The 20,906-nt window shown below is 47.5% G+C and overlaps 1 protein-coding gene across 1 annotated transcript in view; it reads left to right on the forward strand.

Moving 5' to 3' along the window:
• LOC123997221 (PR domain zinc finger protein 5-like) overlaps positions 1–20,906 on the forward strand; it is a 66,778-nt gene that overhangs the window by 22,949 nt on the left and 22,923 nt on the right. The window contains 1 exon segment of the mRNA XM_046301382.1: positions 10,129–10,222. Coding sequence (XP_046157338.1) covers positions 10,129–10,222 — 94 coding nt within the window.

Genomic DNA, 20,906 nt, shown 5'->3' on the forward strand with positions numbered 1-20,906 from the left:
TGTATAGCGAGAATAGGAGAGGGCCAAGAACAGAGCCCTGGGGGACACCAGTGGTGAGAGCGCGTGGTGAGGAGACAGATTCTCGCCACGCCACCATTCTCGCCACGCCACCTATCAGATCCTCCTCTTCACCCTCAGGGCTGGGTGTCTCAGACTCTATCAGATCCTCCTCTCCACCCTCAGGGCTGGGTGTTTCAGACTCTATCAGATCCTCCTCTCCACCCTCAGGGCTGGGTGTTTCAGACTCTATCAGATCCTCCTCTCCACCCTCAGGGCTGGGTGTCTCAGACTCTATCAGATCCTCCTCTCCACCCTCAGGGCTGGGTGTTTCAGACTCTATCAGATCCTCCTCTCCACCCTCAGGGCTGGGGATCTCAGGCTCTGCACTTTCTTGGATTGCATCCTACCAGGCAGGCTGCTCCTACCAGGTGACATGGAGAGGATCTGTGTCTGCACCACATAGTCTCCTCACTACTGGTCTCCCCCAGGTCCTTTCCTCTTCTCTCTCTACACCAAGTCCCTCGGCTCTGTCATATCATCACATGGTCTCTTTTATCATTGCTATGTGGATGACACTCAACTACTTTTCTCTTTCCTCTTTCGGACACCCAAGTGACGACACGCATCCCTGCGTACCTGGCCAATATCTCAGCTTGGATGTCGGCCCACCACCTCAAGCTCAACTTCGACAAGACGGAGCTGCTCTTCCTCCTGGGGAAGGACCTGCCTGCTCAAAGACCTCTCCATCACAGTTGACAACTCCACAGTGTCGCACTTCCAGAGTGCAAAGATCCTTGTGGTGACCCTGGACAACACCCTGTCGTTCTCTGCATATATCAAAGCAGTGACTCGCTCCTGCAGGTACAACATCCATAGAGTACGACCCTACCTCACACAGGAAGTGGCGCAGGTCCTAATCCAGGCACTTGTCATCTCCCTTCTGGCTGAGCTCCCCGATGGTGCCATCAAACCACTGCAATTTATCCAGAACGCTGTAACCTTCCCAAGTTCTTACATGTCACCCCGCACCTCCCATGTCACCCCGCTCCTCCCATGTCACCCCGCTCCTCCCATGTCACCCCGCTTCTCCCATGTCACCCCGCTTCTCCCATGCCACCCCGCTCCTCCAATGTCACCCTGCTCCTCCCATGTCACCCTGCTCCTCCCATGTCACCCTGCTCCTCCCATGTCACCCCGCTTCTCCCATGTCACCCCGCTTCTCCCTTGTCACCCTGCTTCTCCCATGTCACCCCCCTCCTCCCATGTCACCCTGCTCCTCCCATGTCACCCCGCTCCTCCCATGTCACCCCGCTCCTCCCATGTCACCCCGCTCCTCCCATGTCACCCTGCTCCTCCCATGTCACCCCGCTCCCCCATGTCACCCACCCCGCTTCTCCCATGTCACCCTGCTTCTCCCATGTCACCCCGCTCCTCCCATGTCACCCCTCTCCTCCCATGTCACCCCGCTCCTCCCATGTCACCCTGCTCCTCCCATGTCACCCCGCTTCTCCCATGTCACCCCGCTCCTCCAATGTCACCCTGCTCCTCCCATGTCACCCTGCTCCTCCCATGTCACCCTGCTCCTCCCATGTCACCCTGCTTCTCCCATGTCACCCCTGCTTCTCCCATGTCACCCCGCTCCTCCCATGTCGCCCCTCTCCTCCCATGTCACCCTGCTCCTCCCATGTCACCCTGCTCCTCCCATGTCACCCCGCTCCTCCCATGTCACCCCGCTCCTCCCATGTCACCCTGCTTCTCCCATGTCACCCCGCTCCTCCCATGTCACCCCGCTCCTCCCATGTCACCCCGCTCCTCCCATGTCACCCCGCTCCTCCCATGTCACCCACCCCGCTTCTCCCATGTCACCCTGCTTCTCCCATGTCACCCGCTTCTCCCATGTCACCCTGCTTCTCCCATGTCACCCCGCTCCTCCCATGTCACCCCGCTCCTCCCATGTCACCCTGCTCCTCCCATGTCACCCCGCTCCTCCCATGTCACCCCGCTTCTCCCATGTCACCCCGCTCCTCCCATGTCACCCTGCTTCTCCCATGTCACCCTGCTCCTCCCATGTCACCCCGCTCCTTCCTCACATTCCACTGGCTTCCAGTAGAAGCTCACATCCACTACAAGACCATGGTACTTACCTACGGAGCAGCAAGGGGAACTGCACCTCCCTACCATCAGGCTTTGCTCAAACCCTACACCCCAACCCGAGCACTCCGTTCTGCCACCTCTGGGCATTTTGGCACCATGGGAAGGTAGCAGAGTCCCTGCTCATCTTCTGAAAGCACCTGAAACTCTACTCTTCTTCAAAGAGTATCTTAAATAATCCTCCTCCTCACCTCAACCCCCCCTTCTATTATCTCTGACTTTGCTGATAGCTACTTCATTGAGAAAATGTCACTTATTATGACTGTGATATGTGGTTGTCCCACCTAGCTATCGACTCAATTGTAAAATGGTAGAATGTACAGTACCGGTATATTATTTTGGCCAAGTTATTCATGTCACATCTATATTACAAGGATGGTTTAATTTCCGGTCACAACTTGCAGGCTTGTTTTCGAATTGCTGTGCGTTTTGTTGCCAACCTATTTTGCTACCTGACAACTTTACGGTTTTCACTTTTTAATTACTGTTCATATATTTATTTATTTTTTCCTAAACTTTTTCACTCCGGACGCTTTATCTGGACACGATTCGTCAGGACCTCCAACAGCCGAAGCTAAGTAGTAACATTAACATGATGCCTTCTAATTGCAGCCGCTGTGCTCGCCTTACGGCGAGGATAGCTGTGCTGCAAGCCCAGCTTCAGACGCAATCGTTAGGCAAGGGTAATTTCAGTGTAGGAAAGGATGAAACAGCGTCTGTGCCACCAGTAAGTACAGATAGTAGTATAAATCCCCTGGCACAGTCCCTCGCAGCCAGACAACTTTCTCACGGTTTCTGGAAGGAAATGCTGTAGGAAAGCTCAACCGGTGTCGCTCATTCAGCTGACAGAAACTTTCAACCGGTTTTCCACATTAAGCAGCGGGTCGGTGTCAGAGGCCGAGTCTTCTCTGGTCTCTACTCCTCCCGTTACGGGGTCTGAGACGCCGAAGCTTCCCACCATTAGCTCTGACAAATTGAAAACTCTAGTCATTGGCGACTCCATTACCCGCAGTATTAGACTTAAAGCGAATCATCCAGCGATCATACACTGTTTACCAGGGGGCAGGGCTACTGATGTTAAGGCTAATCTGAAGATGGTGCTGGCTAAAACTAAAACTGGCGAGTGTAGAGAGTATAGAGATATTGTTATCCACGTCGGCACCAACGATGTTAGGATGAAACAGTCAGAGATCACCAAGCGCAACATAGCTTCTGCGTGCATATCAGCTAGAAAGATGTGTCGGCATCGAGTAATTGTCTCTGGCTCCCTCCCAGTTAGGGGGAGTGATGAGCTCTACAGCAGAGTCTCACAACTCAATCGCTGGTTGAAAACTGTTTTCTGCCCCTCCACAAAAGATAGAATTTGTAGATAATTGGCCCTCTTTCTGGGACTCACCCACAAACAGGACCAAGCCTGACCTGCTGAGGAGTGACGGACTCCATCCTAGCTGGAGGGGTGCTCTCATCTTATCTACCAACATAGACAGGGCTCTAACTCCTCTAGCTCCACAATGAAATAGGGTGCAGGCCAGGCAGCAGGCTATTAGCCAGCCTGCCAGCATAGTGGAGTCTGCCACTAGCATAGTCAGTGTAGTCAGCTCAGCTATCACCATTGAGACCGTGTCTGTGCCTCGACCTAGGTTGGGCAAAACTAAACATGGCGGTGTTCGCCTTAGCAATCTCACTAGGATAAAGACCACCTCCATTCCTGTCATTACTGAAAGAGATCATGATACCTCACATCTCAAAATAGGGCTACTTAATGTTAGATCCCTTACTTCAAAGGCAATTATAGTCAATGAACTAATCACTGATCATAATCTTGATGTGATTGGCTTAAGCCTGATGAATTTACTGTGTTAAATGAGGCCTCACCTCCTGGCTACACTAGTGACCATATCCCCTGTGCATCCCGCAAAGGCGGAGGTGTTGCTAACATTTACGATAGCAAATTTCAATTTACAAAAAAAAAATGACGTTTTCGTCTTTTGAGCTTCTAGTCATGAAATCTATGCAGCCTACTCAATCACTTTTTATAGCTACTGTTTACAGGCCTCCTGGGCCATATACAGCGTTTCTCACTGAGTTCCCTGAATTCCTATCGGACCTTGTAGTCATTGCAGATAATATTCTAATCTTTGGTGACTTTTGTTATGCAGGTGAATGAGGACCCAAAAGCGACTTGGCGAAAACAGAGTCTTTATTCCAGTAAAGGAAATAGGCAACACATGACAACTTTAATATTCACATGGAAAAGTCCACAGACCCACTCCAAAAGGCTTTCGGAGCCATCATCGACTCAGTGGGTTTTGTCCAACATGTCTCTGGACCCACTCACTGTCACAGTCATACGCTGGACCTAGTTTTGTCCCATGGAATAAATGTTGTGGTTCTTAATGTTTTTCCTCATAATCCTGGACTATCGGACCACCATTTTATTACGTTTGCAATTGCAACAAATAATCTGCTCAGACCCCAACCAAGGAACATCAAAAGTCGTGCTATAAATTCACAGACAACACAAAGATTCCTTGATGCCCTTCCAGACTCCCTCTGCCTACCCAAGGACGCCAGAGGACAAAAATCCGTTAACCACCTAACTGAGGATCTCAATTTAACCTTGCGCAATACCCTAGATGCAGTTGCACCCCTAAAAACTAAAAAAATGTCTCATAAGAAACTAGCTCCCTGGTACACAGAAAATACCCGAGCTCTGAAGCAAGCTTCCAGAAAATTGGAACGGAAATGGCGCCACACCAAACTGGAAGTCTTCCGACTAGCTTGGAAGGACGGTACCGTGCAGTACCGAAGAGCCCTTACTGCTGCTCGGTCATCCTATTTTTCTAACTTAATTGAGGAAAATAAGAACAATCCGAAAATAAGAACAATCCGAAATTCATTTTTGATACTGTGGCAAAGCTAACTAAAAAGCAGCATTCCCCAAGAGAGGATGACTTTCACTTTAGCAGTGATAAATTCATGAACTTCTTTGAGGAAAAGATTATGATTATTAGAAAGCAAATTACGGACTCCTCTTTAAACCTGCGTATTCCTCCAAACCTCAGTTGTCCTGAGTCTGCACAACTCTGCCAGGACCTAGGATCAAGAGAGACGCTCAAGTGTTTTAGTACTATATCTCTTGACACAATGATGAAAATAATCATGGCCTCTAAACCTTCAAGCTGTATACTGGACCCTATTCCAACTAAACTACTGAAAGAGCTGCTTCCTGTGCTTGGCCCTCCTATGTTGAACATAATAAACAGCTCTCTATCCACTGGATGTGTACCAAACTCACTAAAAGTGGCAGTAATAAAGTCTCTCTTGAAAAAGCCAAACCTTGACCCAGAAAATATAAAAAACTATCGGCCTATATCGAATCTTCCATTCCTCTTAAAATTTTTAGAGAAGGCTGTTGCGCAGCAACTCACTGCCTTCCTGAAGACAAACAATGTATACGAAATGCTTCAGTCTGGTTTTAGTCCCCATCATAGCACTGAGACGGCACTTGTGAAGGTGGTAAATGACATTTTAATGGCATCGGACCGAGGCTCTGCATCTGTCCTCGTGCTCCTAGACCTTAGTGCTGCTTTTGATACCATCGATCACCACATTCTTTTGGAGAGATTGGAAACCCAAATTGGTCTACACGGACATGTTCTGGCCTGGTTTAGATCTTATCTGTCGGAAAGATATCAGTTTGTCTCTGTGAAGGGTTTGTCCTCTGACAAATCAACTGTTAAATTTCGGTGTTCCTCAAGGTTCTGTTTTAGGACCACTATTGTTTTCACTATATATTTTACCTTTTGGGGATGTTATTCGAAAACATAATGTAAACTTTCACTGCTATGCGGATGACACACAGCTGTACATTTCAATGAAACATGGTGAAGCCCCAAAATTGCCCTCGCTAGAAGCATGTGTTTCAGACATAAGGAAGTGGATGGCTGCAAACTTTCTACTATTAAACTCGGACAAAACAGAGATGCTTGTTCTAGGTCCCAAGAAACAAAGAGATCTTCTGTTGAATCTGACAATTAATCTTAATGGTTGTACAGTCGTCTCAAATAAAACTGTGAAGGACCTCGGCGTTACTCTGGACCCTGATCTCTCTTTTGAAGAACATATCAAGACCATTTCGAGGACGGCTTTTTTCCATCTACGTAACATTGCAAAAATCAGAAACTTTCTGTCCAAAAATGATGCAGAAAAATTAATCCATGCTTTTGTCACTTCTAGGTTAGACTACTGCAATGCTCTATTTTCCGGCTACCCGGATAAAGCACTAAATAAACTTCAGTTAGTGCTAAATACGGCTGCTAGAATCCTGACTAGAACCAAAAAATTTGATCATATTACTCCAGTGCTAGCCTCTCTACACTGGCTTCCTGTCAAAGCAAGGGCTGATTTCAAGGTTTTACTGCTAACCTACAAAGCATTACATGGGCTTGCTCCTACCTACCTCTCTGATTTGGTCCTGCCATACATACCTACACGTACGCTACGGTCACAAGACGCAGGCCTCCTAATTGTCCCTAGAATTTCTAAGCAAACAGCTGGAGGCAGGGCTTTCTCCTATAGAGCTCCATTTTTATGGAACGGTCTGCCTACCCATGTCCGAGACGCAAACTCGGTCTCAAACCTTTAAGTCTTTACTGAAGTCTCATCTCTTCAGTGGGTCATATGATTGAGTGTAGTCTGGCCCAGGAGTGGGAAGGTGAATGGGAAGGCTCTGGAGCAACGAACCGCCCTTGCTGTCTCTGCCTGGCCGGTTCCCCTCTTTCCACTGGGATTCTCTGCCTCTAACCCTGTTACGGGGGCTGAGTCACTGGCTTGCTGGGGCTCTCTTATGCCGTCCCTGGGGGGGGGGGGGGTGCGTCACCTGGGTGGGTTGATTCACTGTTGTGGTCAGCCTGTCTGGGTTGGCGCCCCCCCCTTGGGTTGTGCCGTGGCGGAGATCTTTGTGGGCTATACTCGGCCTTGTCTCAGGATGGTAAGTTGGTGGTTGAAGATATCCCTCTAGTGGTGTGGGGGCTGTGCTTTGGCAAAGTGGGTGGGGTTATATCCTTCCTGTTTGGCCCTGTCCGGGGGGTGTCCTCGGATGGGGCCACAGTGTCTCCTGACCCCTCCTGTCTCAGCCTCCAGTATTTATGCTGCAGTAGTTTGTGTTGGAGGGCTAGGGTCAGTTTGTTATATCTGGAGTACTTCTCCTGTCCTATTCGGTGTCCTGTGTGAATCTAAGTGTGCGTTCTCTAATTCTCTCCTTCTCTCTTTCTTTCTCTCTCTCGGAGGACTTGAGCCCTAGGACCATGCCCCAGGACTACCTGACATGATGACTCCTTGCTGTCCCCAGTCCACCTGGCCATGCTGCTGCTCCAGTTTCAACTGTTCTGCCTTACTATTATTCAACCATGCTGGTCATTTATGAACATTTGAACATCTTGGCCACGTTCTGTTATAATCTCCACCCGGCACAGCCAGAAGAGGACTGGCCACCCCACATATGCTCTCTCTAATTCTCCCTCTTTCTTTCTTTCTCTCTCTCGGAGGACCTGAGCCCTAGGACCGTGCCCCAGGACTACCTGACATGATGGCTCCTTGCTGTCCCCAGTCCACCTGACTGTGCTGCTGCTCCAGTTTCAACTGTTCTGCCTTATTATTATTCGACCATGCTGGTCATTTATGAACATTTGAACATCTTGGTCATGTTCTGTTATAATCTCTACCCGGCACAGCCAGAAGAGGACTGGCCACCCCACATAGCCTGGTTCCTCTCTAGGTTTCTTCCTAGGTTTTGGCCTTTCTAGGGAGTTTTTCCTAGCCACCGTGCTTTTACACCTGCATTTTTTGCTGTTTGGGGGTTTAGGCTGGGTTTCTGTACAGCACTTTGAGATATCAGCTGATGTACGAAGGGCTATATAAATAAATTTGATTTGATTTGATTTGATTTACTGATTACGTCTAACCCCAATACCTTGAAAAGTGTTGTTTTGGAACATAATGTTCCATAGGGAAAACTATATGAAGCTTTTTATGAAGTAAGAATACCAGTGATATTTATCCTTGTCCTTCAAACAACAAACCAAACAATTGTACATTGAGGCATCTGGAAGACATCTGTCTGTGTGAGAGAGAGGGAGAATGAAGGAAAGGGCTTATGTAACATAACGCCGGTGGCGTGGGATGCAGGGGGTGATGGGGGATGGAGAGAAGAGGAGGAGAGAAAGGGGGTACTCCTGTCTATATTGTTGTACTGCTGTTTAAACTGTCACTCAGCATTTGAGCTTCTTATACTTGTGTTTATTCTGTGGAATTGACATCAGGCCAGCAGCAGAATTCACAACATACCTACCTTTCAGCAGAGAGTAAGAAAGAGAGGGAGTGAAGGAGAATGAAGGAGGAAAGAAAGAGGGTGAGAACATTTAGGCTTGCTGGGTGCAGCACACTCCTCTCTTTGTACACATTCTCCTTTGTGGATACATACAGTGGGGCAAAAAAAGTATTTAGTCAGCCACCAATTGTGCAAGTTCTCCCACTTAAAAAGATGAGAGAGGCCTGTAATTTTCATCATAGGTACACTTCAACTATGACAGACAAAATGAGAATTTTTCAAATTAATTTATTTGCAAATTATGGTAGAAAATAAGTATTTGGTAAATAACAAAAGTTTATCTCAATACTTTGTCTATACCCTTTGTTGGCAATGACAGAGGTCAAACGTTTTCTGTAAGTCTTCACAAGGTTTTCACACACTGTTGCTAGTATTTTGGCCCATTCCTCCATGCAGATCTCCTCTAGAGCAGTGATGTTTTTGGGCTGTTGCTGGGCAACACGGACTTTCAACTCCCTCCAAAGATTTTCTATGGGGTTGAGATCTGGAGACTGGCTAGGCCACTCCAGGACATTGAAATGCTTCTTACGAAGCCACTCCTTCGTTGTCGGGGCGGTGTGTTTGGGATCATTGCCATGCTGAAAGACCCAGCCACGTAGAGTTCAGAGCCTATAGAGTTCCCATTGGAGAGCCTGTAGAGTTCCCATTGGAGAGCCTCTTGAATTCAGAACCTATAGAGTTCCCATTGGAGAGCTGTAGAGTTCAGAGCCTATAGAGTTTCCATTGGAGAGCCTGTAGAGTTCAGAGCCTATTGAGTTCCCATTGGAGAGCTGTAGAGTTCCCATTGGAGAGCAGTAGAGTTCCCATTGGAGAGCTGTAGAGTTTCCATTGGAGAGCCTGTAGAGTTCAGAGCCTATTGAGTTCCCATTGGAGAGCTGTAGAGTTCCCATTGGAGAGCTGTAGAGTTCCCATTGGAGAGCTGTAGAGTTCCCATTGGAGAGCTGTAGAGTTTCCATTGGAGAGCTGTAGAGTTCCCATTTGAGAGCCTGTTGAATTCAGAACCTATATAGTTCCCATTGGAGAGCTGTAGAGTTCAGAGCCTATAGAGTTCCCATTGGAGAGCTGTAGAGTTCAGAGCCTACAGAGTTCCCATTGAAGAGCTGTAGAGTTCCCATGAACACCAGTGTCTAGTAACAGTGTCTAGTTGCAGTGCGGTCTGGTCTTTCAGTGGGGTAGATGCTCCCAGTGCTGAACAGGGTCTCTGGTTAAATGACTGACATCAAATATTTGTCAGAAGATCACCCTTGAATTCACCCTGCATGGGGTCGACTTTGAGGCTTTTTGGTTGTTGTTGACAATATACAACTTTGATCATTTATCCAACACTTTATTAAAAATACTTTGTAAATGGTATATAACCATGGGGCATTTAACTATGAACACTGCTAATACACTTGGATACTAAACAGAGAAGCTTCTAATTCTCTGTTTAGTATCCAAGTGTATTAGCAGTGTTCATAGTATCCAAGTGACGGGTATGCTCTATCAGTGATCAATGTATGCTCTGTAATGAGGCAAAGTTGTACCATTGCATGTTCCAATTGTCTTTCCTAAATACAAACAAGATGTTTTCTGATCTTTTCCAGATGCACACAGGGGAAAAGGAGAAGATCTGCCCATATTGTGGACAGAAGTTTGCCAGCAATGGAACTTTGAGGGTTCACATCCGCAGCCATATAGGTCAGTAGGCCTCCCATAACCGGTCATTTGGACAAATTCAACTATATTGTCCTAATTGTTTGGTTTTCTTTCATCAACTGTCATTGAACATCACAAACTGTAAAACGGTGTGAGATCGACCAATCCAATCTACCAGATCCACCCTATCAGCCCGCTAGCCTGCTCCCCAGAGCTCAGAATGGTAACAGTGTCCCAGAGTGGATGTTCATTAAACTGCCTTGAACTGGAGCGCTACACATTCCTGTGTGTTTCCTTACCAACAGACTAGTGCAGAGACCTGGCACAGTCACACTCCTTCCATCTACCCCTCCCTCCCTTTTTTATTTCTCTACTTCTACTTGTCTTTTTTGGCTCTTGCCTCTCTCCCACTTAGACTCTCCCCTGTCTTTCCCCACTGATCTTTCCTGTTCTCCTCTTGTCTTCCCCCACTGATCTTTCCTGTTCTGCTCTTGTCTTCCCCCACTGATCTTTCCTGTTCTCTGATCTTTCCTGTTCTCTTGTCTTCCCCCACTGATCTTTCCTGTTCTCCTCTTGTCTTCCCCCACTGATCTTTCCTGTTCTCCTCTTGTCTTCCCCACTGATCTTTCCTGTTCTCCTCTTGTCTTCCCCCACTGATCTTTCCTGTTCTCCTCTTGTCTTCCCCCACTGATCTTTCCTGTTCTCCTCTTGTCTTCCCCCACTGATCTTTCCTGTTCTCCTCTTGTCTTCCCCCACTGATCTTTCCTGTTCTCCTCTTGTCTTTCCCCACTGATCTTTCCTGTTCTCCTCTTGTCTTCCCCCACTGATCTTTCCTGTTCTCCTCTTGTCTTCCCTGTATGTGAGATTGAATCCTCACTCCAGTCATGCCACATACATCCTCTCAGGCTACGTAGCTCCCAACAAACAATGGTGATTTCCATTCCCCAATCCCCTTAACCTCTAGATTGTGTTTGCAGCTTTTTAGTACAAAATATGTTCCATGGGCTTTTTAAGGATTTAGTCTGAAACCATTTCATTGCTAGCTCAGTTCTACTCACCCTCTCTATAGGTTCCAAAGGCACAAAATAAAGAGTGAGTGTGTGTATCTGGTTTGTGTGTGTGTGTGGCAGTGTGGAACATGGATGAGGCTGTTTGTATTTATATAGAATAAACCAAAGAGCGGGGCTGTGGGGGAATGCAGCGTGAGGGGTGGGAGCGGAGGGGACACCTCAAAGAAAGAAAAGAGGAAGGAGAGAAGAGAGAGAAAAGACCACTCCAAGAAAGCATACAGCGGGATGACCCTTGACCCTGGCTGTAAATCTGTCCTCTCATTCTATAGCCCAGAACTCACTTGACCAAGCTTTTGTTGTTTCTTGTGTAAAGAAAGTTGAGGAAAAGTGTGAGTTTTTCCTATAAAAAAAACTCAACAAGGCTACTTTTTTTTTCTCTTACATTGAGGAGTTATTTGTTGGGCATACATACTGTTATTTCCAGAACAGCTTTGAAGTATTAGTGTAGCATTATGCATGAACTATACAGGGAATGCATAGTGTGGGCTTACAAATGATGCTGTATGAACTGAACCAGTAGTGGGGGTATTTTAATTGGGGTAGAGTATCTCCCTTCTAGTGGCATTTGACCTCTCTGCATGTCTGTTAGGTTTTGTTAAGTACAGTTAAAAAGGAAGGACACTTATCATGTCCTGTAAAACAAACAAGACATTTGTGAAAAACTTGTGCTGTCTCTGTACACTACTAGGTGTAGTTTTGTTCATGTGGCTGCTAGTTCTGTAAATAAACCTTTAACGTGGCATCTCTCCCTGTCAATAATCTCCTTAAAGGAAGCCCCCAGCTGAGGTCAAAGGCCTGTATGTTGACAGCCTCTCTAGATGGTAAAAAGTTCAAGCCTGGTATTCTTTGATTTACCAGTGTCCCTTCACAGGAACAGCACAGCTTCACTTATTTACCTGATAAACAATAAACACACTGGATGATTTGCAAAGTTTTGTCACAGCAGGTGTTATCACTGGACACTGGTAATCACTGTTTCACTGGACACTGGTAATCACTGTATCACTGGACACTGGTAATCACTGTATAACTGGACACTGGTAACCACTGTATCACTGGACACTGGTAATCACTGTTTCACTGGACACTGGTAATCACGGTTTCACTGGACACTGGTAATCACTGTTTCACTGTATCACTGGACACTGGTAATCACTGTTTCACTGGACACCGGTAATCACTGTTTCACTGGACACCGGTAATCACTGTATCACTGGACACCGGTAATCACTGTATCACTGGACACCGGTAATCACTGTATCACTGGACACTGGTAATCACTGTATCACTGGACACTGGTAATCACTGTATCACTGGACACTGGTAATCACTGTTTCACTGGACACTGGTAATCACTGTTTCACTGGACACTGGTAATCACTGTATCACTGGACACTGGTAAACACTGTTTCACTGGACACTGGTAATCACTGTTTCACTGGACACTGGTTATCACTGTTTCACTGGACACTGGTAATCACTGTATCACTGGACACTGGTAATCACTGTATCACTGGACACTGGTAATCACTGTATCACTGGACACCGGTAATCACAGTTTCACTGGACACCGGTAATCACTGTATCACTGGACACTGGTAATCACTGTTTCACTGGACACTGGTAATCCCTATTTCACTGGACACTGGTAATCACTGTATCACTAGACACTGGTAATCACTGTTTCACTGGACACTGGTAATCACTGTATCACTGGACACTGGTAATCACTGTATCACTGGACACTGGTAATCACTGTATCACTGGACACTGGTAATCACTGTATCACGGGACACTGGTAATCACTGTATCACTGGACACTGGTAATCACTGTATCACTGGACACTGGTAATCACTGTTTCACTGGACACTGGTAATCACTGTATCACTGGACACTGGTAATCACTGTTTCACTGGACACTCTGGTCATCACAGAATTGTAAAAACTATTTTGGAGAGGTTATGTATTAACTCCCATTAATTTTGGATGTTGTTTGGCTAACACATAGTAACATGGAATTTAGCTGTTGATTGATTCACAAGAATTATTCCAGGCAGACAGAGCGGGTGGGACACTTCTCCCCAGAGTACTGCGGGTGATGTCATGGGCATCCAGGGGACAAATCCTTCCATTCTACATTGAAAAGTGGAACGGGGTGGGGACATTACAGGTGATTCCAGAGAATATTAAGTATTAATTCACCAGATGATTCATCTTGGCATAAAACTGGTGTAAATGCAAATGAGCATAAATAGATAATTGGTCAGTGTGAGTTTTCTACAGCGTGCAGTGATGTTATATGGTAGTCCTGGGGTTGACCAAGGTGCTTACGCCAAAGGAAATGTTTACATAACCCAGTGGCATGAGTGTTACTGACATCATAGCAAATGTCATAGTTTAACGCTCGCAAATTGTCACTTGTGGAATTACCCAGTTCAACTATTTAGTGTCTCTAAACAGAGAAGTTCTTTGTGTGAGATTTTATATTTTGTATTACGTTTCTGGAATTGCAATATTTAGGGTTCCAAATGTATGATTGGCTCCACCTACGTACATTAAAATGGTGAACTTTGCAGTTATTGGTTAAACATGGAGATTAATTGGTAGTTTAGTTTAAAAAATCTGTGTCTGTATAAGATACAAGAGAAGTAAAATGTTTGAGTCATTCCACCCATGACCCATCCCTCTGCATGATGTGTGTAAAGATATGGTACTGTTTGTCATTATAAAGACAGTGAAGCAGATGTCTTGAGTTTCCATCTGAGAGTCCAGACCAGAGTGAGGAGTGGCTCTGTGTCTTCTGGACTGAAAACGATGGATAATTCTAAGGGAAATGTACTGGAGACCAGTGTGCTGGAGACCAGTGTCTTGACAGTTGTTAAGTATGCAGTAGTGTCTCTGGTCACATCATGCAGTTCAAATGTACATCTGGCAGACCTCTGCAAAACACTGGAGGACCACTTATTTATGGCTGTTTGTCTCTGTGTTTTTGTCAGCCTGTAGGGACATGATGTCATGTTGATATCTGAGGTCCCCTGATTCTAATAGTACAGTTTGTCCCAGAGTGTCTCTCCTCATCTCCTCCTCTCCTCCACTGAGGGTATGGATCATTGTGGTGTGTGGGTGTGTGGTAGAGCTGAGGGCAGGGCGTGAAGTTCTGTGATACAGGTACTCTCACATGGGCCAGTTTAAGAGAAATGTTTGAGGAAGTAGAGCAGTCTTTGGAGGCCCTGGCCATAATGGCAAGGCCAAGTGTAAAGTTGTTGAGTGTTTCTGGGGCTGATCAAAGGCAAATTGCTTATCGGATAAAACAGATCGATATCACATTACCTCAGTGGCCCCTGCCGGCATGCAGAGAGAGGCAGAGAGAGAGAGAGGGGCCGGGGAGCGCCAGTGTCTTGCTGGACTGGAGGAAGCCAGGAATACATTTCTGATGGACAGCGATAATGTCTTTCAGACTAGGGCCTGGAGCTACAAAGCGTTCTCCGTAACACGAACGCTGTGTGGCAGACATGCGACGAGCAAGACCATCTGCTTACCAGACACACACGCACACACACACACACACACACACACACACACACACACACACACACACACACACACACACACACACACACACACACACACACACACACACACACACACACACACACACACACACACACACACACACACACACACACACACACACACACACACACACACACACACACACACACAGTTAGGGGTGCCAAACGGATCGATTAGCAGACAAGGGGTGTAAGGAGCACAGTGGGGGGTGGGTGGCAGGGTCACAGAGGGGGGTGGGTGGCAGGGTCACAGAGAGATGGTGTCCCATTTCAGCGCATACTAAATCAGTTACCATCTTCACCACACAGAGCCCAGCCTCACCACATAATCCCCAACAATCTAGATAATAAGTGGATGGTTTCCAGTTACATTACTGTTCAACTGAAAGGACATAGCGCCTCTCATATGAACCATGTCACCCCAAGGAAATTATTCCTGAAATGATCGCTATTGGTTCTGGTCCATGTTTGTATCCTGTAAAGGATTGAGCTGATCTTTTTGGGGTATTCTGGTCGTCAGGCGTGTGTTAGAGAGAGCTGGTCTGGTTTGGTGTGAGGGTGCCAAAGGGTTGGGGTTGTGTGTCAGTCAACTGTGGAAGGAGGATAATGTTACTGAACATTTACGTAAGTTTGATCCTAGTGACCACATTGTACCCTGCTGTTAACAATGATGAGGACTAATGCTCCGTTTGCAGAGTGTGGGTGTCTGTACAGTATATCAGTTTATACTGCTCCTCTGCCCCTACCGAGAGGGATGTGCTTCAAGCCGCAGAGCAGAGGCAGTCAGAGCACGCTACCACACTGTATCAACCATATTAGAACACACAAATGCCTTCTCTAGGGCTCCTCAAGGAATGGCCCAGCCTTACCCTGATACCCCATCATGCTACATAACAGACAGATTCTCTCTCCTCTGTGAGAGATGGCACATCTGGGACACCAATTTTCCTGTTTGTCAACAAAGGCATCCTAGAGGCTGAAATTGAGCAGAACAGGGATTTTATCGGGGGATGTGATTTTGAGCTGCCCTCTGCTCATGTTTCTGAATGTGTTTATGTTTATTTATATGTTGGATGGATAAGACAGGACGGTCTGGTGCGCCCATTCTACCTCTATGGCCACTCCTGGTTTATGGGGTTTGGGTCTCCAGAGTGGCGCAGTGTTCTAAGGCACTCAGTGCCAGAGGCGTCAATACAGACACCCTGGTTTGAATTCAGGCTGTATCACAACCGGCTGTGATTGGGAGTCCCATAGGGCGGCACACAATTGGCCCAGCATCGTCCGGGGTTTGGCCGATGTAGGCCGTCATTGTAAATAAGAATTTGTTCTTAACTGACTTGCCTAGTTAAATAAAGGTTAAGTAAAAATAAATAAAAAACATTTATAAGGACAGCAAAGTGATAGGCAGCCTGGTTTTAATAAAAATGTACTGGGTTGTAAGAAATGAGCAGACACACAGACACAAATGGAAACAAACCACTAAAATCCCACCCTTGAGTTAGAGGAAACTTAAACAGATTTTACACACTGAAACATGACAAATATTTTTTTTCCTCCCCAGAAGATGAGTGAATCTGTAAAGGATGCAGCCTTGCGGGCTAGTCCACTCCCAATGAAGTCTGGTAATAGAAGACCGACAGGAATAGCGTAGCCTCTTCTGTAGCCTGTCAACTATGTGTCTGTTTATCCCTGTTCTCTCCTCTCTGCACAGACCATACAAACGCTCCTCACCGCGTGGCCGCGGCCACCCTACTCTGGTGGTCCCAGCGCGCACGACCCACGTGGAGTTCCAGGTCTCCGGTAGCCTCTGGAACTGCCAATCTGCGGTCAACAAGGCAGAGTTCATCTCAGCCTATGCCTCCCTCCAGTCCCTCGACTTCTTGGCACTGACGGAAACATGGATCACCACAGACAACACTGCTACTCCTACTGCTCTCTCTTCGTCCGCCCACGTGTTCTCGCACACCCCGAGAGCGTCTGGTCAGCGGGGTGGTGGCACCGGGATCCTCATCTCTCCCAAGTGGTCATTCTCTCTTTCTCCCCTTACCCATCTGTCTATCGCCTCCTTTGAATTCCATGCTGTCACAGTTACTAGCCCTTTCAAGCTTAACATCCTTATCATTTATCGCCCTCCAGGTTCCTCGGAGAGTTCATCAATGAGCTTGATGCCTTGATAAGCTCCTTTCCTGAGGACGGCTCACCTCTCACAGTTCTGGGCGACTTTAACCTCCCCACGTCTACCTTTGACTCTTTCCTCTCTGCCTCCTTCTTTCCACTCCTCTCCTCTTTTGACCTCACCCTCTCACCTTCCCCCCTACTCACAAGGCAGGCAATACGCTCGACCTCATCTTTACTAGATGCTGTTCTTCCACTAACCTCATTGCAACTCCCCTCCAAGTCTCCGACCACTGCCTTGTATCCTTTTCCCTCTCGCTCTCATCCAACACCTCCCACACTGCCCCTACTCGGATGGTATCGCGCCGTCCCAACCTTCGCTCTCTCTCCCCGCTACTCTCTCCTCTTCCATCCTATCATCTCTTCCCTCCGCTCAAACCTTCTCCCACCTATCTCCTGATTCTGCCTCCTCAACCCTCCTCTCCTCCCTCTCTGCATCCCTTGACTCTCTATGTCCCCTATCCTCCAGGCCGGCTCGGTCCTCCCCTCCCGCTCCGTGGCTCGATGACTCATTGCGAGCTCACAGAACAGGGCTCCGGGCAGCCGAGCGGAAATGGAGGAAAACTCGCCTCCCTGCGGACCTGGCATCCTTTCACTCCCTCCTCTCTACATTTTCCTCCTCTGTCTCTGCTGCTAAAGCCACTTTCTACCACGCTAAATTCCAAGCATCTGCCTCTAACCCTAGGAAGCTCTTTGCCACCTTCTCCTCCCTCCTGAATCCTCCGCCCCCTCCCCCCCCCTCCTCCCTCTCTGCAGATGACTTCGTCAACCATTTTGAAAAGAAGGTCGACGACATCCGATCCTCGTTTGCTAAGTCAAACGACACCGCTGGTTCTGCTCACACTGCCCTACCCTGTGCTCTGACCTCTTTCTCCCCTCTCTCTCCAGATGAAATCTCGCGTCTTGTGACGGCCGGCCGCCCAACAACCTGCCCGCTTGACCCTATCCCCTCCTCTCTTCTCCAGACCATTTCCGGAGACCTTCTCCCTTACCTCACCTCGCTCATCAACTCATCCCTGACCGCTGGCTACATCCCTTCCGTCTTCAAGAGAGCGAGAGTTGCACCCCTTCTGAAAAAACCTACACTCGATCCCTCCGATGTCAACAATTACAGACCAGTATCCCTTCTTTCTTTTCTCTCCAAAACTCTTGAACGTGCCGTCCTTGGCCAGCTCTCCCGCTATCTCTCTCTGAATGACCTTCTTGATCCAAATCAGTCAGGTTTCAAGACTAGTCATTCAACTGAGACTGCTCTCCTCTGTATCACGGAGGCGCTCCGCACTGCTAAAGCTAACTCTCTCTCCTCTGCTCTCATCCTTCTAGATCTGTCGGCTGCCTTCGATAGTGTGAACCATCAGATCCTCCTCTCCACCCTCTCCGAGTTGGGCATCTCCGGCGCGGCCCACGCTTGGATTGCGTCCTACCTGACAGGTCGCTCCTACCAGGTGGCGTGGCGAGAATCTGTCTCCTCACCACGCGCTCTCACCACTGGTGTCCCCAGGGCTCTGTTCTTGGCCCTCTCCTATTCTCGCTATACACCAAGTCACTTGGCTCTGTCATAACCTCACATGGTCTCTCTTATCATTGCTATGCAGACGACACACAATTAATCTTCTCCTTTCCCCCTTCTGATGACCAGGTGGCGAATCGCATCTCTGCATGTCTGGCAGACATATCAGTGTGGATGACGGATCACCACCTCAAGCTGAACCTTGGCAAGACGGAGCTGCTCTTCCTCCCGGGGAAGGACTGCCCGTTCCATGATCTCGCCATCACGGTTGACAACTCCATTGTGTCCTCCTCCCAGAGCGCCAAGAACCTTGGCGTGATCCTGGACAACACCCTGTCGTTCTCAACCAACATCAAGGCGGTGGCCCGTTCCTGTAGGTTCATGCTCTACAACATCCGCAGAGTACGACCCTGCCTCACACAGGAAGCGGCGCAGGTCCTAATCCAGGCACTTGTCATCTCCCGTCTGGATTACTGCAACTCGCTGTTGGCTGGGCTCCCTGCCTGTGCCATTAAACCCCTTCAACTCATCCAGAACGCCGCAGCCCGTCTGGTGTTCAACCTTCCCAAGTTCTCTCACGTCACCCCGCTCCTCCGTTCTCTCCACTGGCTTCCAGTTGAAGCTCGCATCCGCTACAAGACCATGGTGCTTGCCTACGGAGCTGTGAGGGGAACGGCACCTCAGTACCTCCAGGCTCTGATCAGGCCCTACACCCAAACAAGGGCACTGCGTTCATCCACCTCTGGCCTGCTCGCCTCCCTACCACTGAGGAAGTACAGCTCCCGCTCAGCCCAGTCAAAACTGTTCGCTGCCCTGGCCCCCCAATGGTGGAACAAACTCCCTCACGACGCCAGGACAGCGGAGTCAATCACCACCTTCCGGAGACACCTGAAACCCCACCTCTTTAAGGAATACCTAGGATAGGATAAGTAATCCCTCTCACCCCCCCCCCCCTAAGTTTTAGATGCACTATTGGTCCTTCTGTAGCTCAGTTGGTAGAGCATGGCGCTTGTAACGCCAGGGTAGTGGGTTCGATCCCCGGGACCACCCATACATAGAATGTATGCACACATGACTGTAAGTCGCTTTGGATAAAAGCGTCTGCTAAATGGCATATATATATATATATATATTGTTAAGTGACTGTCCCACTGGATGTCATAAGGTGAATGCACCAATTTGTAAGTCGCTCTGGATAAGAGCGTCTGCTAAATGACTTAAATGTAAATGTAAATGTAAATGTAGGAATAGTGTTTGAATGACATTCACCTGGAAGCTCAGTTTAAATCCTGTCTAAGTTGTGTCTGTGGTGAAATAGACCCAAACAGAGCTAAATGTTTGTTTTGGCTGATATTTCTCTGCTGTGTACTCTTTCTCTCTCTGGGTGGTTGTGGTTCCTCTGATTGTATAAGCATTCCTGCATGTTAACTCTCCATCTCTCTGGGACACTCAGGTCATTAACCTTATTACATACAAGAGCAAAACATCCCTCCCATCAATTCCTCCTCTATCTGATTAAATAAACTATCTTTTTCTCTTTGACAATTAGTCACTAAAGAGAGATTATGCTACAACAAAATGAATGAGAAATTAGATTTTTGTACCCGCAAGGACACACAAACACAGAGTCATCTTTATCCCTCATAAGGCGGTGTTTTATTAAGTTAACATTTAGCTGTTTCACGTCTCCCCCTGGATCGGCTCCATTAACACCAGCAGGAGCAGCTCTTGTTCAGAAGGGACTCATTCTGCCCAGAAATTAGCCGAATTTCACTGTCTTTAGTTTCATACCTTGGTGTTTCCTTGTGTTACCTGGTCGTGACTGTTGAGGTGTAGTTAACAATAACTTACTGTGAGCTTCTGTGAAAGGAATATTCTGCCTCTGACTTCAATAGTTCAGAACCAGTAACATAGCTGTGGTGGAACCCCAAAATACTTCCTTACATGTATTGTACTGTATTTTCCCTTGGAACGGTTGTTTTCTTTGCATTTATATGGGTTACCTCATCTTCCATATATAGGTTGGTAATCAGCGCTGGTTGTGCTATCTGGGCTGAGGATCAGCTCAGGGGTAAATAGATCCACGTGTCTGCCGGCTCTTTGACTGACAGCCTGTCACATCCTCTTTGCCATCTTACGGAGCGTGCTCAGATAGGAACTCAGGGAGTTAGCCTGGCCTGCCTTTGATCCATTGGGCCCAGGCTCAGCTCAGCTACACTGGGCCAGGCCAACCTGTGTATGGGTTGTAGGGATGTGACAAATAGATCATTTTTCTTTACATTTAAAAAAAAATATTTTTACTATTAAAACAATAAGAAAATGTCATAAAATAAGGGTGACCCGGGATGGAAGGACACTATATATAGAAAGGTATGTGGACACCCCTTCAAATGAGTGG

The sequence above is a fragment of the Oncorhynchus gorbuscha genome, linkage group LG15 (assembly GCF_021184085.1).
Source record: "Oncorhynchus gorbuscha isolate QuinsamMale2020 ecotype Even-year linkage group LG15, OgorEven_v1.0, whole genome shotgun sequence".
NCBI classification, from domain to species: domain Eukaryota; kingdom Metazoa; phylum Chordata; class Actinopteri; order Salmoniformes; family Salmonidae; genus Oncorhynchus; species Oncorhynchus gorbuscha.